Below are 20,683 nucleotides of genomic sequence, written 5' to 3' on the forward strand. Positions count from 1 at the left end.
TTTTATAATGAGTCAAAAACACATAGATCTATATAGTGATCACCTGGAAGTCAGAGGGCTAGGGGCTTATTAGGGCCATTTTTATATAGGGTAAGGTTCCGGACGGGGTCGCTCTTATAAGGGCGGGTGCTCTGTGGTTAGGCTATCAGGGCCAGAATAGCACCGCCCTGTAGAGCAATATCAGGGACAGTTCTTCAATACCACATCATCATCTAGCCCAGGGATAGATGTTTTTTGCTTTCCCTCCGAGATTCATGGATGTGCACTGGAACCCCCTGGATTGTGGTAGGACATTTGATTTCTGATTTGGTGCCGCCGAGCACCTGATTTAGTGCCGCCGAGTGCTTGTTATTGCCGACCACATCTATGCTTTTTGCTTATCTTTAATAATTTTATTTATTTTCATTTTGAGGGATATCTTTTCCATTCGCATGTCTGCAAAATGGGTCCGCCTATGTCCCGCAATTTTGCGGAACGGGTGCAGACCCATTCATTTTCAATAGGGCCGGAATGTGCTGTCCGTATCCGCATTTGCGGATCCGCACTTCCGCATCCGTGCTTCCATTTCCGCAAAAAAATAGAACATGTCCTATTCTTGTCCGCAATTGCAGACAAGATTTGGCATTTTCTATTATAGTGCCGGCGATGTGCGGTCCACAAATTGCGGAATGCACATTGCCGGTGTCCGTGTTTTGCGGATATACCAGTCACCCCCCCCCAAAGAACTGATTGAAGCGGGGTGTTATATACCAATATACTTTCTTTATAGTGCATTTTGGTACTGTTTTGCGCATGCGCGTACCGAAAATTTAATTGCCGATATTTCGCATTGAAAAAAAATAATTAATGGAGATCGCAAATTCGAATAATACATCTGGTATGTCACTGTCCATGTTGTGGGACTATTTGTGCACTTCTAGTAATTATTTCTTGGCTGCAAATATGAGCTGAAGGGTTTTCAGGTTCGCCTGCCATTAAAATGAATGGGACCCGCCGCGAACTTGCGTTTCGCGAACATTTGATCGCGTTCGCGAATCGTCCCGGCAGATGTTCGTCCATCACTACTCAGAGAGTTGTCACTGTGTTATCTGTAGTGTTACATAGGACTGCAATTGACATCTACTACATTATCTGTATAAAGGGGCGTGTCCACAGGTTGGGGGGGCGCAATACATGGCTTGCCCTGGGTGCTGGCAACCCACGCTACGCCACTGCCTTTACGTGAACTTCCCCACACACTGTATTTTCATTTAATCAACTAAATGGCTTTGTTGTGTCCTCCAGAGCAGTAGCAAATCTTGCAACATACTGTTTAAAATGGCAAAATCAGGTCTACACGTATAAGATGGGTTTTTTTGATCCAACCTTTGTGCCAAAGATGCTTCAAGCAATGGATGGACTGTTAAAGTAGCGCTAAGGTGAATCTCTACCTTTTAACATCCTTTTGCTGATTGGTTTCTTTATATTATAAAGGTTGGATGATTCTTTTACTGATGCAAAGCTTCAAATCCACTGCATAGATGTAGATTCTATTCTGCTCCCATTGCCCCAATCAGTGTGTATGCTTCTCCTTAGCAGTGGCAGAATTGTATCATTTAACTCTATGGCTATTCAGAGGACTTGGAGCTCTGCTATAAAGTTATATATGGAAATTATTCAACACACAACTTTACAGCTATAATATAAAAATTAAATGGTGATCAAGCTAGAGCGTACACAGATTGACTAGGGCTCCATAGCAAAACTTTGTATGGGCCCCCCTGCACCACCAATTTCCCAGTATGCGTGCAACAAACATTCCCCGATAACACGGAACGCAAACCACAATGCCCAAGATTTCAGACAAATTTATGATCTGTCGCCCTATATCTCACCTACTTTATCCGACTTCAAAGAAAAAGTGGAACTGGTGCTTCAAACATATGGCGTTTGTTCTGGACACCATATTTCTCAATGTATTTATACCAGACAACTGGCATAAATACATAGATACATTTCCTGCTTCACTTCACATATGACAAAGCTGTAAAGCTGCCTGTCTGTAGCTACCACTAGGGGGAGCTCAGTGCATAGGTCTGTAATGGAAGCTGTAAACATCTTTGAACTTAGCTCCCCCTAGAGGTGGCTGCAGTGTTTTCAACTCAGCAACAGAAGAAGTTCAGCGCCCGGCCCCTCCTCACCACATACACCACAGCAGTTGCGCTGTTTCCTCCATTGATGATGAACCACTGAAGTGAATGTCCACCCTTGATCACAAAGTTGCATTACTTGCTATGTCCACAAAGGACTGATTAGTGGTTTAAAAAATCAATGGGAGTAAAAAAAAAATGTTTCGGTATCATGATCAATCATGTAGCATCATAATGAAACATGTCTTATTATCGGTCTTCTGCCTGATGAATGCACATAAATGGGTGAAGTGTGAGAAATGACCAGTGTAAATGGGCTTGTCTTGCAGATGTTCTTGCCAATTACAGATATGGACAATATAATAGATCTTAAAAATGAGTGACTTCCTGTTGACGTATTTGGATACCATAATATACTTACCCAGTCTTTTTGCCCCAGATTTGTCTCCATCAAAAACCTCCACAAAATCCTGACAACCTCCTGTGAAGTTTGCAAGCTGTAGGCTAAAGTTCGTAAAGACAATGTGGATATTATTGCTGGGTTGAACTGTTATTTTCCAGATGCACGCTTTACTGCTTGGATAAGTGGAATTTGGCCAGTTGGGTGACATAAACTCTCCTTTGTCAGTATTGAAATGACCTCCGCAAGTTGCAATGCCTGCAAAAATGCAATTGTGTTGTGAGGAATTCATTACTAGCAACCATCGTAGATTCTTACAGTAGAAAAATGAATATTAGTCCATTACATTTTGTGCATTTTGATCAGCATTTGATATTCACTATGTAGGCATAAATTGTGACTCTCTACTTCAATAATTCAAGCAATTGCCCTAAGCTTTGGCTTGAAACCTTTAGTGTGTGCAGTAAACCATGACAATTGTTACAGCAGGACAATGGAGGATGGGGTTGTCTTATGATGAGACTGCAGTTATTGTTCTGTTAGTTCCCTATGAACTGATTAAGTGAATTCTCATAAATGATAAATTGGTATAAATAATGTAAAGCCACTAAGGTTGTTAATTCTCTTTCTCACTAGATGGCAGCAGACTCTCAATTTCCTATCTATGCATAGAAGTGATGGAAGAAGTTTCAGGATCCACATTGGCAATATTAGTGACCATTGGTAATGTGTAATGGGTACTTTAATGGCTGCATGACCTTTGTAACCTTTTTTCTAGTGCACGCCCAATCAGTACAGACAGGGAACAGGACAAAAACTATTTTAAGTCTTTATGAGAATAGTAGGTGAGAAAGGCTGGTGACCACGTATATTCTATCTAGGTGTCACGTTCCCTTCTGTGACAGATGTCAGGAGATCAAGGAGACTGGCGGAGCGTGGAGGAATCTTTGATTACTCTTTATTCAGTGTTTGTGACCTCATCCCCTTTTTCAGTTGTGTAGCTTAGTATTCTTTACTCTACCCTATTTAGTGTTGCCCCACCCTTCTGACTGTGCAGTAGATAGCTTCATTTGGGTTTGTCTCAGCTGGTGTGAGGTCGTCTTTGGTGTTCCTGCTCTTCCATCACTAAAGTAGTTAAGTGTCGCGTTTGTTTGTGTTTTGTTTTCCCTTCCTTGCTTGTTGTTACTAGGCCTCAGGGAGACACCTGTTCCTTCATCAGGGAAGGAACGGGTTGCCTCAGCCTTAATAAAATTCTTAGGGCTCTCTAGGGTCCCAGCTTCCATTGTATGGGCATTTCTACCTTCAAGGGGTGCCCATACGGTTAGGAGTCAGGGCCAGGAGTAGGGTTACTAGGAGGTGACCTTTTCCTGTCCCTAGCATTGTGGCCTAGTGGCTTTCCCTTTTCCTCCTGGTTGTCAGTTTGGCGTTTCCGCCTATACCTCATCTGTGGAACTAGGAGACCTTTTCGTCTATGCTAAAAAAAATGGGCCAAAGCAGAGGTCGCAATAACATCTGTAAAAGCATCATAGGCAAATTTTAATTTCTAAGTATGAGACTTTCATGCTTCGAAGAGCATTATGAGTGCACCCTGTAAGGCCCATTCAGTCCCTGCTGCCTGCACCACTAATTTCTGTGTGGGCAGAAGGAACTTAAATAGTCCTGAGAGGGTGCGCTCGTACAACGCTCTGGATCACCGTGGAAGCCCGGCACTGACTGAAGATGGGCTCCCACTCTAATGGCCGGCATTGGAGATTACTCTTAATTCCCTAGAGGCCGCAGTTAATATTGACTGCAGCATCTAGGCAATTAGAGGGAGAGGGCTCCCTGTCACCATTGGCTCCCCATGAACACAATCACGGGGTGTCGATGTGGTACAATGGCAGCTAAGAGCCTAACATGGCTATATTTCTCAGCCTAATACACAGCTTTCAATGGTACAATGCTAGGCTAAAATGCATTGGTATACAAGGTAAAAAAAATGACACTAGAGCAAAATCCAAAATGGCATATCTATGGAGGCCCTATGCATGCTAACACAGGGTGGTAGTCATGTCCATATTTTGTATCAGTATTTGTAAGACAAAACTAGGAATGTGTCCAAAACACTGAAGAGATACAAATCTTTCCACTGCAGTTTTCCTCTGCGTAGGATCCATTCCTGGTTTTGGCTTATAAATACTAAAGCAAAATACTGACCAAAATATGAAACTGTGAAGGACACTCTAAAGGTACGACGACATAGCATGGGGTGACATAACCACCCAATGGCTGTGTGGCACCTTTAACACTGTGCAACCATGAACAATGCAGACCGACTAAACAGTGTAGTCTTCATTAGTCTAGATTCCGCAGTGGCACCTACAGCCGCACGGTACTCGACTGCAGCACAGCCGCATTGCAACCGCTCCGTGTGGTTGTACAATAAGTGTCATTCAGCTGAACAGTCAGATTCCAGATTTTCTAGAGTGTATTTAAAAAATAAAAGATCTGATTGGTCACTGTAGATACCATGGCCCTTTCAGAACATTACATAATAGTAATAACAGCATCATCAAATGCACATACAGACTCAAACTATAACTGTTGCCTTGTTCTGTGCACTAATCATATGCATCCTATGGATGAATTTACATCAATCTGTCTGAAAGTAAGCCAACCAAGAACTGGTATAGAGTCAGTAAAAAAAGTGTCTATCCCTGCACCAGATTTATCATCCAGCCTGATTCACTGTGATAAATCTGGTGCAGGTCTAGACAGCCAGTCTAAGCTTACACCATCTATAGGAGTAGTAAATTTGGGCCTCTGTCTTCATCTATGCAATCATTATAATTGATGAGGGCAGAAGCATAATTCAACTCACTCGGTATTAAAGCTGGATCCAAAAATTCCCAGGCTGCATAAAATCCGACATCCACCAACCTGCTGTTGGAGATAAATTGCACAGATAACTGGTTGCTAAAACTAACTAGATCAGCTGGTAAAAAGTTTCCACAGTGGGTACCTAAAAAGGAACCATGACAGATAATTAGTAAATGACACCATATTTGGGCAATAAAGTTGAGATAAATGTTTTTATTATCTATTTATTTAATTAAATGAAGTATTAACTGTGTGCAGGATCTATACTACATTATAGTAGATATACTCTCATAGCCTTAGAACCAGAGCTGTTAAAGGGGTTGTTGTACAAAAAATATTCTACAGTTTTCAAACCAGCACCTTGATCTGAATACTTTTGTAAATGCATGAAATTAAAAATGTATTATAGCTACTGAGTTATTCAGTGAAATGTATCTGTATAGCGCCACCTGCTGTTTTCTCCTTTACTAATTTCTCAGTCCTGCTCACTGAGATGGAAGCACATGCTCAGTTCCATTCTTCAGCTGCAGAAGAAAGGACACACCCGTGAGAAAGGCCACGCCCCCTTAAGCTGCCAGCTTGAAATAACTCTAGCAGAACAACTGCAGCAATGAATGGGGAGATCTCTGGATTCATGTACAGGCTGGTTCTAGCTTTGTTAGATAGAGATGGTCATGTACTAGATTATGTATGATTTTTTAAATTAATCAATCATGAGATAAACTCTTTAACTTAAAAGCTTGCAGGCACCATAGCATTAGAGAAGACTCTGATGCAAATGAATAGTGGTCCTGAAGACGGAACCAAAATGTAGATGTACTGTATGGCAATGTACACACAAACGCAGTAATTTAACACTTTGAACACATTTGTAAAAGATCAGTATGAGCGTTTGCCAGAATACTCACCAACACTGCCAAGTTCATCTGATATCACAAGCCTGTCATTGTTGCAGGCATTACTTTCCTCAAGCACAAAGTCCGTAAACAACAAATGAATGACTTTATCAGCGGGGGCAACAATATTCCAAATACAGGCGGCATCATTGCTGTATGGGGCCGGATATCGTATAGAGGTGAAGTGCCCATTTCTGTCACTGAGATACTTGGCACTGCCACAGCCAGATGCTGGAGATTAAGACAAAATAAAATTTACTTTACAAATGTGCAGAATAAGTGATAAGAGGTTTTCCAGAATTTAAATATCCTCAGGATCGATCAGCGGGGGTCCGACTCCTGGAATCCCAGCCTTTCAGCCATACCAAGAGACCACGGCGCTCCGTGAGAATTTAGGCCTCTTGCTAGGCCATGTGTCCTCACATTCATCAGTCACATGGCTTAGGTACATCTCAGGTGAATGTGGCTGAGTTGCAATACCATCCACAGCCGCTATCAAATGGATGGTGCTGTGCTTGGTAAGCTGTGAGGAGGTCGTGGCGCTCACCGGAGCTTCTGAGGATAGGTCATCAATATATAAATCCTGGAGAACCCGTTTAATAATTTTGTAAGGCACTGTAAATATTGTATTTTAACTTTTTATGATCTGAAATTGTGTTCTTCTGTAGCTGTCACTGAAAGCAGGAATTCCTTGGAGCTAGTTCAGCAATGGAACCCCCACAGGTAAAGATTTACTATCTCGTATCTTACGTTTTAATCTATGTAAAAAAACGGCAACAAAAATAATAACTGCTCAACCGACAAACAAGCTTCATAAACATAGGGACAAAAACATCCAGCTACAGATGTGAAATCCTTCCTTTGACACGAAGAGACATTGAAGCAGAGAACACTGACTTGCCTCTTCTAATTTAATCTGTCAGGCTAGTGCTATTTATGTCATATGTACGTACTGGGGAAGCAGCCTGCTCCCGTGTGATTCATACAGCAATGCTTCATAGTTATCATTTTGTGGTAATAACTCCCTAATGGGATTTCAACCTTTAAATAGCATGGCACCAAACCGTTCCCCAGAAAAAATAATCAGAAATTGAAAAGGTAAAAAAAATGAAGATGAATGGAAGTTTCAGTAAGACAATGTGAGAAATTGATTAGTACTGTATTATGATTAGATGACGGCAGAAACTGCGTCAGATTTATTACAGTGGCACATGCAGTATGATAACTTTTGTGCATCCTTATCATAAATGACATGGCTTCTCCAGCAGTCTGTGGGCCTCAATGAAATCTACGGCAGCTCTGTAACTCATCTTAATAATTTACAACTCATAGGGGTTTTCCAAGATTCAGATATTGACCTATCCAGAGGATATGTCGTCAGTATCAGATCGGCAGGGGCATGACACCCAGGATCCCTGCCGATCAAGTAGCAGATCGGCAGGGGTATGACACCCACAACCTCCGCCGATCAGCTCTAATGGCCTCCTCACAGCTTACAAAGCACGTCATCGTCCATTGGACATGCCATCATCATCGTCCATAGGTGCTCTGCCTGGTATCGCAGCTCAAGAGCTGCGCCTAGGCCACGTGACCGATTAACATGACATTGACCTGCCTGTTATTGTGCTCCCAAAACAGCTGTGATCAAATAAGCTTCATAAGACCTCTGAAGAAGCTCTTTAGCAAAGACCACACAGAGAAAAACACAAAGAAAAACACAGTTTTTTGGTTGTGCGGTTAGGTGTTTCATGGAGCATGTACACTTTTTTGTTCAGAGCCTTATTCAAGGGAATCCATCATATTAAAAGAATAGCGTAGTATGCAGCACTATTATTCTTGTTAAAATGAGGGAAACCTTGAGCTTAGAAGTCATATATTTATGACTTCTAAGCTCAAATCATATGAAAAACTGATATAAAAGAGCACCTACAGTAAGTATCGTATATATCCTTTTTGAGGATTGTATCTATCCAGTCAAGATGAGCAGATGCACGAGTGAAGACACTTGGTTTTTTATCCATAATACAGCCAATGGGTCCAAAACTGGTGATTCCATGAACTTCCCAGACTGAGCCATGATTGGTAGAGGGGCAAACCAGTGGTCCTCCTGAATCTCCCTGGAGCAAATATGTAAAAAAAAAATATTTTATTGCAAGACAAAACAGTAAGTCTAGTGTTATTACATGTTTCCCCAGTATCAAACATCGGCCCTTACACCAGGCCTGTAGGTGGGAAGCATCACCACATAATAAAAGAAAAACAAAGAAAAAAAACAACTACTTATTAAACAATGTATTTTCCCTATTAACTTCACCAGGAGACCCAGTCTTTACTATGCTGGGAATTTTAAACTCAGTCCATTATTGAATAAAATGATATCACTAACCACTCTTATCCTTTGAGAAAAAAGATGGGATTTATGTATAAGGCTAGTTTCACACTAGCATTTGAGAGCTCTGGCAGGATGTTTAGGCAGAGAACATCCTGCTTGAGCTCTCTGGATCTGGCATTGCTGGAAGCTGCCTGAATGCCTGTCTGCCCCATTACCTATAATGGGGACCAGCAGAGATCCGCCTGCAACCCGGCAAATATGTCAAGAATCCGCTGGATTAAAAACACTGCACGGAGTTCTGGACGGGCAGAAGGCAGAGGTCAGGACAGGCAGCAGAATGTTAGATGATTCTGAGGTGGAAATACCTCTTTAGAGGGTTGGGCAGGGGTGCAACCCGTAATGAATTCATGAGTGGTGTATTTATGCAGATTTTATGGCAGAAATATTTGGGACAAAAAAGTGGATGGGGCTGGCAAGCTCATTAACTATTTTCCAATGGTGCTGAGGCCAAGGTAGAGCAAAACACTTCTTTTGTAGGTAACTTTGTACATACTTAACTTTTTTTTCTATAATTAGATGTAAAGTCGGCCATGGAGAGGAAAAATTTCCCTCAGTCCGCCCAGCATAATAAAATTAATTTGTCATTATATGGCTACTGTCAAAGAGAATGCACTGCAAAAATGGAAGTCTTAGTGGAAAATCATTCCTACTGTTGAAAATATTGTTCATGCCAATGGCAGCACCTATATTTGCTCTCCTTAAAATTGTTTCTATTCTAACAAAACATCCATGAGCAGCTAGCTCTGATCAACCCTCCCAGTACTTGCAGTGGTCTGAACGGGGGCCTAAGAGGTATGTAAACCCAACCTTACAGATAACGTTATAAAAATACTAACCTGACATACAGACTTTAACTCATCTGGAAGAACATAGCCAGCGCAGATCATTGAGTCCTTTATTTGGAACCACCAATATTGGGGTGTTTTACAGACTTCATATGCAATTACAGGTAGTGCCACCTGATTTAATCCTTCAGCAGCCTTTGGTGCCAGTGAATTTCCTGCAGGAATTGATATATAAAATAATTTTTACATATACTGTATATGTTTATCGTGTGTTTGATTTTTTTTGATCTACCCCAGAACACTTAATCTCAATTTTTTGTACTGTGGCAACTTTACCTGTCTCATCACCCCATCCAGTTGCATGACAGCGATAAGTTGCATTCAGGACCTGATTGTGCGGTGGCAGACAAGCAAAATCAATGTAGTCATTGGCTACCACTTCTCCGTCAAGCTTTACCAAAGCAATGTCAAACTCTAATGCTGGTATTTCTGGGTAGACAAACCCTTCATGACGGTAGATACCAAGAATTTTAAAGCACTTTTCTGTGGGTTCAACCAGCGTTAAGTTGTGTTTCCCAACACACATTTGCCAGCGATGCAATTCATCTGCATAACTTAAAATATATAATTAATAGATTAAATAGTCTTAATAGAATGAAGGATCTCAAATGTGATAACATGTAAAATGGCTGCACAAGTAAACTTATACTTTAATTATACCAAGTATTTTACAGTAGGAACACATGAAGCTACCATCTAAGAAAAGTCCTTGTCTAATTAATTATTTTGTAAGACATTCTAAATATCTAATGTTTGGAGTATGATTGTGGTAACATATATCCAATTTTAAGTAACTAATTTGATTTGCTTCCAGACCACAATTTCTGATATGGACTCCCAAATTATCATTAAACCATAGGTGTAGCTAGTGGGAATTCTGGTGGGGAGGAGACATCCCTGGGCCCACTTACATTGTGAGACCCACTCAAGGTGGATTGAATTGAATAAGCACCACTTCTCAGGGCACTAATACAGTTGAAGCCTGTTGTATAGCGCTCTCTACTTTACTACTGCCCCTCTTGTAGGCTACAGGGCACGTTAGGCCTGTGGCCTACAGGTTTTCAGACCATGCATGGGAATTCAGAACTCTAGCCGAGATGGCACAATGACGTAAATGTCAAGTTGGAGAAAGTTAGGGTGGATGCTGGGAAAGTGAGGGACGCAATATGTCTCTGGTGTAAACTCTGCAGACAAAAGTCATGGCTGGAAAAAGTTGTCAAGGTGGTCCCGGTCATATGGAACACACTCATCAAGTGGAAATCTGGATATAACTGCACTGTAATCATTTATTTGTTCTACAGAGCGCCTGTGTAAAACTAATATTTACCACTATATGGTCACTGTGTGGTTGTAATATTGGTGTAATATTTATTTTATTCAGTAACACTATGGTAATTCAATCACTATTTAGTGGTATTGGTAGTGGTCATAGTGTGGTGTTACCAGTGTTGGGGGCCACTTTGGTGGTCAATATTTCTTTCCCTATATTTCTAATAAAATTAATAATTTACAAAAAGTTTAGAAAAATTCACAACTTTCTAAATATGAATTTCTCTACTTTTAAGCCAGATAGTAATACCTCATAAAATAATTATCAAGCAACATTTCCCATATGTCTACTTTATGTTGGCATCATTTTGTAAATGTCAGTTTATTTTTTTAGGATGTTAGAAGGCTTAGAATTTTAGAAGTAATTTTTCAAATGTTCAAGAAAATTTCCCAAAAATTTTAAGCACCAGTTCAGTTACAAAGTGATTTTGAGGGTCTTCCACCCATAAATGACCCCCTTTTAGAAACTACATCCCTCAAATTATTCCAAATGGATGATGCAAAGTTTGTTAACCCTGGAGGTGCTCCACAAGAATTAAAGGAACATTTCATATTTTTTTGCAGATTTTAGAAACCAAACGCATTTTGCAGAATTTAGAAACACGCTAGAAAATGCTGTGAAAATGAAAAATTTATTTCTTCCAATAAAATGTTGATTTAGCCCCAAATTTTTCATTTTCACAAGGGATAACAGGAGAAAAAGCATCCCACAATTTGATACCCATTTTCTCCTGAATACGGCAATACCCTATATGTGGTCGTAAACTGCTATAGGGGTACATTGCAGGACTCAGAATGGAAGACTTAAGGCTTCTGCAGCGCAGATTTTGATGGATTGGTTTACAGGCGCCATGTTGGTATTCAACAGCCTCTGAGGTACCAGTAAAGCTATTTTCTGGCAACCATACATTTTTTTCTGTATAAGAACTTATTTTTTGTGCGATGAGTTGCCATTGTCATTAGTTCTATTTTGGGGCATATACAGTCGTGGCCAAAAGTTTTGAGAATTACATAAATATTGGAAATTGGAAAAGTTGCTGCTTAAGTTTTTATAATAGCAATTTGCATATACTCCAGAATGTTATGAAGAGTGATCAGATGAATTGCATAGTCCTTCTTTGCCATGAAAATTAACTTAATCCCCAAAAAACCTTTTCACAGCATTTCATTGCTGTCATTAAAGGACCTGCTGAGATCATTTCAGTAATCGTCTTGTTAACTCAGGTGAGAATGTTGACGAGCACAAGGCTGGAGATCATTATGTCAGGCTGATTGAGTTAAAATGGCAGACTTGAGATGTTAAAAGGAGGGTGATGCTTGAAATCATTGTTCTTCCATTGTTAACCATGGTTACCTGCAAAGAAACGCGTGCAGCCATCATTGCGTTGCATAAAAATGGCTTCACAGGCAAGGATATTGTGGCTACTAAGATTGCACCTCAATCAACAATTTATAGGATCATCAAGAACTTCAAGGAAAGAGGTTCAATTCTTGTTAAGAAGGCTTCAGGGCATCCAAGAAAGTCCAGCAAGCGCCAGGATCGTCTCCTAAAGAGGATTCAGCTGCGGGATCGGAGTGCCACCAGTGCAGAGCTTGCTCAGGAATGGCAGCAGGCAGGTGTGAGCGCATCTGCACGCACAGTAAGGCGAAGACTTTTGGAAGATGGCCGGGTGTCAAGAAGGGCAGCAAAGAAGCCACTTCTCTCCAAAAAAAACCATCAGGGACAGATTGATCTTCTGCAGAAAGTTTGGTGAATGGACTGCTGAGGACTGGGGCAAAGTCATATTCTCCGATGAAGCCTCTTTCCGATTGTTTGGGGCATCTGGAAAAAGGCTTGTCCGGAGAAGAAAAGGTGAGAGCTACCATCAGTCCTGTGTCATGCCAACAGTAAAGCATCCTGAGACCATTCATGTGTGGGGTTGCTTCTCATCCAAGGGAGTGGTCTCACTCACAATTTTGCCCAAAAACACAGCCATGAATAAAGAATGGTACCATAACACCCTCCAACAGCATCTTCTTCCAACAATCCAACAACAGTTTGGTGAAGAACAATGCATTTTCCAGTACGATGGAGCACCGTGCCATAAGGCAAAAGTGATAACTAAGTGGCTCGGGGACCAAAACGTTGACATTTTGGGTCCATGGCCTGGAAACTCCCCAGATCTTAATCCCATTGAGAACTTGTGGTCAATCCTCAAGAGGCGGGTGGACAAAAACCCACTAATTCTGACAAACTCCAAGAAGTGATTATGAAAGAATGGGTTGCTATCAGTCAGGAATTGGCCCATAAGTTGATTGAGAGCATGCCCAGTCGAATTGCAGAGGTCCTGAAAAAGAAGGGCCAACACTGCAAATACTGACTCTTTGCATAAATGTCATGTAATTGTCGATAAAAGCCTTTGAAACGTATGAAGTGCGTGTAATTATATTTCACTACATCACAGAAACAACTGAAACAATGATCTAAAAGCAGTTTAGCAGCAAACTTTGTGAAAACTAATATTTGTGTCATTCTCAAAACTTTTGGCCACGACTGTACAACTTTTTGATCACTTTTTATTTTGCTTTTTAGGAAGCAGGATAAAGAAATACAGCAATTCTGCCATTACTTTTTGAGTTTTGTTGTTGCGGCGTACACTGTGCAGGAAAAATGACATGTTATCTTTATTCTGCTGGTCAGTACAATTACAGTGATACTAAGTTTTTATATATATTTTTTTTTACGTTTTACCACTTTTACACAAAGCATTTTTGTAAGGAAACATCATGTTTTTGAATCACTATTTTCTGAAAGTCATAATTTTTTTTCTTTGGGTGATTGTCTTATGTGGGTGCTCGTTTTTTTGCGGGATAAAGTGATGTTTTTATTGGAACCATTTTGGGGTACATATCACTTTCTGATTGCTCGATATTACACATTTTGTAAGGTGAGGTTACAAAAAGTGACTGTTCTGGCACTGTTTTTATTTCTTTTTACCTGATGGGGTAGATCATGTGATATTTTTATAGAGCAGGTTGTTACGTATGCAGAAATACCAAATATATCTATTTTTTAGTTTTGTTATGTTTTACACAGTAAAAGCATTTTTGAAAAGAAAAAATCTTGTTTTTGTGTTGCCATTTTCTGAGAGCCCTATTTTATTTTTATTTTTTGGGCGATTGTTTTATGCGGGGGCTTGTTTTTTATGGGATGAGGTGATATAATCTGCAGGCTCGCTCACATATCTGGCAGCTGTTCCATTAGTGGCTACTGTCACATATTTTGGCAAAAATACAGGACAAAACATAACTGCATGCAGTGGGATTTTGTTCGACTGGATTGCAGAAATGGAAACCCAGTGGGCCCCATTATAGTGAATATGTTGCTGGTGTCCAACATATGCCAAATCCAGCATTCCTACTTTTTGGTTATTGTTGAAGAATAAAAAAAGTCTAAGAATATAGGTATAGACAATATTTAATAAAATAAAAAAAATGGCTATATTGTAAAGTATGTATGAATTAATTTCCTAAATTGGTAAACTTTTCTAGGAAATGCTAGAATTATTAATCTTAAAGAATTCACATTTGTGTGAATTGAATGGTATACTTACTTAATGAAGCAGTGGGCTGCAGTCAAGACCCATTGCTTGTGGATAAGAGTGCCTCCACAGGTATGAAAGAAAATGGTTTCATTGCGAGAACTTGGCCACACCTAAAAATACAGTGGTATAGGGGAATGCATAAATCATAAACAGGAGCTCTGTACATGCAAGAAGAAGGCAGGCATGTTCTTCCTCCTCTGCCTTTTGAATCATTTACTGCATTTAGTGTTCCATTAGTGGCCATCAAGTCCTATTAATAAGATTCTATTGATGGTTACAGAAATAAGGTCACATCCAGGCGTAGATTTTGCTATAGATTTTGAACTTTGCATTGGTGAAAGCCACAGTTAAAGTCTGCGACATTTGTGCAACATGGGCATGCATCAGATTTGAAGATCTGGACTATGCCCCTATTTCCACACAGATTTTTTTATGCTACAGGTATGTTACATGTGGGTGTACTGCATTCTGTCATCTGCACATGTGCCAGGGAGACAAGTAGTTCTCATTCCGTCCACAGCACCTTCCCTGTCCAAAGCTGCAAAAGTGACACCCCCATCCATAGAACAGACCAGAAACCAGATTAAAGATGTGACATTGGTGTCATCAATTTAAGGCCTGTTTCGCATTTGCAGTAAATAAATCCAGCAGGCTGTTCCGGCCGGGAACACCCTGCCAGATCCGTGAATACTGGGCACAACCGTGTGCTGGCAAGATACCGTCCTGCCCCATTCATGTTAATAGGGACTGGCGGATATCCAGCCGCTACCCAACAAATATGCAGAGAAGCGGCCTGGAGAAAACTTCTGCATGCAGCAGTTGTCCAGCTGTTCCTCTGCATATTTTCCAGTTAGCGGCCGGATCTCCGCTAGTCCCCATTGCAGTGAAAGGGGCCGGACGGCATCTTGGCAGCGCACGGTTGCACCCGGTATTCACGGTTCTGGCAGGTTGTTTGCTGCAAATGTGAAAAGCCTAAGAGAAGTGTCAGTTGACAAGGTTCAGCAAAAAACAGACCCACGGACCCAACATGGATCTGTCACGGGCGAAAACACGGATTGAACACGGTCCATATTACCACTGATCCAAAATGGACATGGACGTCTGCATGAGGCATTAAAAGGGGCAAGTATACTGGAAATTTTTACCTGCATGGACACTTGCCAAGGCCAGGTGTGAGGTACAGCGGGTTCTCCATTGACAATTCTAGAATTAATTTGGGGAGGAAATGTAGGCTGTCCGCACTTATTTGGCCATTCTGAAAACAATAAAATTATAAAATTAAGACAAAGTTTTGAAAATTTAACAAACGTCACTAATTCCATTTTCCTTACTATTAGGCTATGTTCACATGTTGCAATAATGTTATGCTCCTGCTACATGTAAACACAGCATAAGGGCATTCCGCAAAACACGGATCCGCAAAAGATACGGATGATGTAACTGTGCATTCAGTTTTTTTGCGGAACGGAACAGCTGGCCCCTAATAGAACAGTCCTTGCGAACAACAATTGGACATGTTCTATTGTTTTGCGGAACGGATATACGGAAACGGAATGCACATGGAGTAACTTCATTTTTTTTTTTGCGGACCCATTGAAAAGAATAGTTCTGCATACGGTCCACAAAAAAAACGGAACAGGCATGGAAAGAAAATACATTTGTGTGCATGAGCCCTCAGGGTGAAATCACACATGGTGGATTTTTGTGGCAGTTTTTATGCAGTTTTTTGAGCCAAAGCCAGACGTGGGCTAGTAAGAAACAGGGATTTTGAAAGAAAGACTTTTCTTTCTACTGGACCCACTTCTGACTTTGGCTAAAAAAAAACTGCATAAAAAACTGAGATATCTAAAGATTTATTCACATGTCCGTGCCCCTGATGATATCCGTGAAAAAAGTCAGTGTTTCATCCGTAACAATGTCTGTGAATAAGGCTACATTCACACGACCATATGAATGAGTCCGCATCCGTTGTGGAACGGGTGCGGACCCATTCATTTCTATGGGGCCGCAAAAGATGCAGACAGCACACCGCCGCCCCACAAAAAAATAGAACATGTCCTATTCTTGTCCGCAATTGCGAACAAAAATAGGCATTTTCTATGACCGCCGTGTCATGTGCGGGCCACAAATTGCGGAATGCACATGGGCCGGTGTCAGTGTTTTGCGGATCCGCAAAACACCACGTTCGTGTGAATGTAGCCTAAGGCCCCTTTCACACGGGCGTTGCGAATTGGGGCCGGATACGTTCAGGGAAAATGGTGCGATTTTGACAAAAAAACAAAGTCAGTTTTCACTGCGATTGCGTTCCATGTTTGCGGTTTTTCCGCGCGGGTGCAAAACATTGTAATGCATTTTGCACGTGCGTGAGAAAAATCGGCATGTTTGGTACCCAGACCCGAACCCCCATTAAAGTGAATGGGTCCGTGATCCACTGCGGCTGCCCCACGGGGCGCACACGTTCGTGTGCAGGAGGCCTAAAACTGATTTTCAGTTGTAGAACTTTCTGTAACATAATCTGCCACGTGTGAAGGACACCCTAAGGCCCCTTGCACATGGGCGTCATGGTTTTGTCCGGATGCGTTGCGGGTGATTGCGGCAAACCCGCGCGAGTAGGCACGCAATTTCAGTCAGTTTTGTCTGTGATTGCGTTCCACTGTTCAGTTTTTTCCGCACGAGTGCAATGCATTTTGCGCACGCGTGAGAAAAAACTGATTGTGTTACCCAGACCCGAACCTGGACTTCTTCACAGAAGTTCGGGTTTGGGTTAGGTGTTGTGTAGATTTTATTATTTTCCCTTATAACATGGTTATAAGGGAAAATAATAGCATTCTTAATACAGAATGCATAGTACAATAGGGCTGGAGGGGTTAAAAAAATTCCTCACCTTAATCCACTTGATCGTGCAGCTCGGCTTCTCTTCTGTCTTCTTCTTTGAGGAATAGGACCTTTGATGACGTCACTGCGCTCATCACATGGTCCATCACATGATCTTTTACCATGGTGATGGATCATGTGACAGACCATGTGATGAGTTCAGTGACGTCATCAAAGGTACTTTTCCTGCGCACAGCAAAGAAGAAGACAGAAGAGAAGCCGGGCTGCGCGATCAAGTGGATTAAGGTGAGTTATATTATTTTTTTATTTTTTTTTAACCCCTCCAGCCCTATTGTACTATGCATTCTGTATTAAGAATACTATTATTTTCCCTTATAAGGGAAAATAATAATGATCAGGTCCCCATACCGATTGTCTCCTAGCAACCGTGCGTGAAAATCACACCGCATCCGCACTTGCTTGCGGATGCTTGCGATTTTCACGCAGCCCCATGCTGCGATTTTCACGAAACGCACAAGTGATGCGTGAAAATCACCGCTCATGTGCACAGCCCCATAGAAATTAATGGGTCCGGATTCAGTGCGGGTGCAATGCGTTCACGTCACGCATTGCACCTGCGTGGAAAACTCGCCCGTGTGAAAGAGGCCTAAGGGTCTCCTTGCAATGGTCCACTAAATACAGACTGACCATGGATGGTTTCCTTGTTCTGTCTGTGGTCTTCACAGACTCTTAGGCCCCTTTCACACGGGCGAGTATTCCGCGCGGATGCGATGCGTGAGTTGAACGCATTGCACCCGCACTGAATACCGACCCATTAATTTCTATGGCGCTGTTCACATGAGATGTGATTTTCACGCATCACTTGTGCGTTGCGTGAAAATCGCAGCATGCTCTATATTCTGCGTTTGGGTCAGGATTCAGTGCTGGTGCTATGCATTCACGTCACACATTGCACCAGCGCGGAAAACTTGTGTGAAAGGGGTCTTACAGCTGATATCTGGCTGTTGTTTGTTTTTTTGGCCGCAAAACGCAGGGGTCGAGTCGAGGGGGAACGCGTGGGAACGGCGTTCCTGCACTTTTTTCATGGCAGGAACGCCGTTCCCTTTCAGGGCAAAAGGACCAGGAGAAAGCGATGAAGGTTTTGTACTCACCGCCGCCTTCCTGGTCCTCGGCTGTCGGCTGTACAGCAGTAGAAGAGGAGCGTCCAGGAGCAGGAGAGGTAAGTGTAAGTGTTTATTTTTTTTTCAGATTTTATACTATAGGCTGAATGGAGAGGCACTGACTGGAGGCTGGTGGAGGGGGCACTCGGGGCTGGTGGATGGGGCAGCACTGGGCGCTAGTGAATGGGGCCCTGGGGGCTGGTAAGAGGCACTGGGCGGTTAATGGAGAGGCTCTGGGGGCTGATATAGAGGACTGGGGGCTGATTAGAGGCACTAGGGGAAGATTAGAGGCACTGGGGGCTGATTAGAGGCACTGGGGGCTGATTAGAGGCACTATGGGCAGATTAGAGGCACTAGGGACAGATTAGAGGCACTGGGGCTGATGAGATCTGCTGGGGGCTGATATAGAGGCACTGGGGGGGGCTGATGAGAAGTACTGGGGACTGATGAGAGGCACTGGGGGCTAATATAGAGGCACTGGGGACTGATGAGATCTGCTGGGGGCTGATGAAAGGTACTGGGGGGCTGATGAGAGGTACTGGGGGGCTGATGAGAGGTACTGGGGGGCTGATGAGAGGTACTGGGGGGCTGATGAGAGGCACTAGGGGCTGATAAGAGGCACTGGGGGCTGATGAGAGGCACTGGGGGGCTGATATGAGGCAATGAGGGCTAATGTAGGGGCACTAGGGGCTGATGGAGAGGCACTGGGGGCTGCTATGAGGCATGGGGCTCTTATCTGAGGTCTGATTGTGGGTCATTCATATTGGGTTCTGATCTGAGGTCTTATTAACATTGGGGGTCTGATTGGTGGTCTGACCTGAGGTGTAATGAAAAATATTTTTTTCTTATTGTGCATTGCCCACTTCCAGCCCTGAGCCCAGCTGCCTAGAGCACTGATCCGGAGCAGCTTGGAGAAAAAAGGCCTCACAGTCCCACACTCCTTCTGCTTGGCCAAGCCTGTCAGTATCCCTGAGGCCAAGCCTGTCAGCACCCCTGAGGCTAAGCCAGCCAGCACCCCTGAGGCAAAACCAGCCAGCACCCCTGAGTCTTCAGAACTGTAAGTAAATTATATATAAGGGGAGTTTTTGTTTTGTTTTGATCATAATGTGTACATTTGGCTCAGTCCGCAGCGACACAAATTACAGCATGCTAGATTTTCTGTGCTTTTTTTTTTTTTCCGCTACACGTAGCTTTCAAAAGCCCATTCACATGTATTGTATTTTAAAGGGGTTTCCCATTAGAGATGAGCGAATTGAAGTTGACGAAGTGGAATTCGATTCGCACCAAATCTGACTTTCCTCACGCTTCGTGGTAACGAATCGCATTTTTTCCTAAAATGGCTGCTGCACGAGTTAGGACATGGAGCAAGGAACTCTGGGAACGAGGGATCACCCACAATGCCATGCATGCAGCCAATCAGCAGCCAGCCAGCCCTGTGATGTCACAGCTCTATAAATATTACAGTTGGACTTTGATTGCCCACCTGGGATCTAGTCCAGATTCTGCACATGTATGTATAGCTTTATGCGAGTTTTAATATCAGTTATATATTAAATGTGGTCATTGTCACCTCCTAGTGATGTTCCCAGATAATTGAGTGCCCTCCAACTGTTTACATATTTTACAGCTCTATAAATAGCCTCAGCCATCTTGAATTCAGCCATTTTCAAGTGTACTTAGTGCAGGGAGAGATGTCAGCAGGCGCTAGGGACAGTGGTAGAAAAGACTTTAAGGCCCCTTGCAGAAGAGCGTGTCCGGATTAGGTCCTGATGCGTTGCGTCTGCGATCAGGGAAAATCCTGCGAGTGCGTACGCAATTAAAGTCAGTTTTGACTGCGATTGCGTTGCGTTGCTCAATTTTTTCCGCACGAGTGCAATGCGTTTTGCGCGCGCGTGAGAAAAAACTGATTGTGGTACCCAGACCCGAACCTGGACTTTTTCACTGAAGTTTGGGTTTGGGTTAGGTGTTCTGTAGATTTTATTATTTTCTGTTATAAGGGAAAATAATAGCATTCTTAATACAGAATGCTTACTAAAATGTGGCATGAGGGGTTAAAAAATACAAAAAATTTACTCGCCTCATCCACTTGTTCGCGCAGCCAGCATCTTCTTCTTTCTTCTCCTTTCAGGACCTGCCAAAGGACCTTTGATGACGTAATCACGCTCAGGTGACGTCAGCGCAGGTCCTGCTGAATGAAGATTGAATCAAAGGTCCTTTGGCAGGTCCTGAAAGAAGAAGAAAGAAGAAGATGCCA

At 42.4% G+C, this 20,683-nt stretch overlaps 1 protein-coding gene across 1 annotated transcript in view; it reads right to left on the reverse strand.

Moving 5' to 3' along the window:
• LOC120990971 (ovochymase-2-like) overlaps positions 1-20,683 on the reverse strand; it is a 104,705-nt gene that overhangs the window by 22,756 nt on the left and 61,266 nt on the right. Inside the window, exons 12-19 of the mRNA XM_040419863.1 lie at positions 15,580-15,689; positions 14,444-14,544; positions 9,798-10,075; positions 9,513-9,676; positions 8,215-8,401; positions 6,297-6,515; positions 5,390-5,530; positions 2,551-2,787 (exon numbers count right to left, since the gene is read on the reverse strand). Coding sequence (XP_040275797.1) covers positions 2,551-2,787; positions 5,390-5,530; positions 6,297-6,515; positions 8,215-8,401; positions 9,513-9,676; positions 9,798-10,075; positions 14,444-14,544; positions 15,580-15,689 — 1,437 coding nt within the window. The remainder of the gene's footprint in view (positions 1-2,550; positions 2,788-5,389; positions 5,531-6,296; positions 6,516-8,214; positions 8,402-9,512; positions 9,677-9,797; positions 10,076-14,443; positions 14,545-15,579; positions 15,690-20,683) is intronic.

This window comes from Bufo bufo, chromosome 2 (assembly GCF_905171765.1).
Source record: "Bufo bufo chromosome 2, aBufBuf1.1, whole genome shotgun sequence".
Taxonomy (NCBI): Eukaryota; Metazoa; Chordata; class Amphibia; order Anura; family Bufonidae; genus Bufo; species Bufo bufo.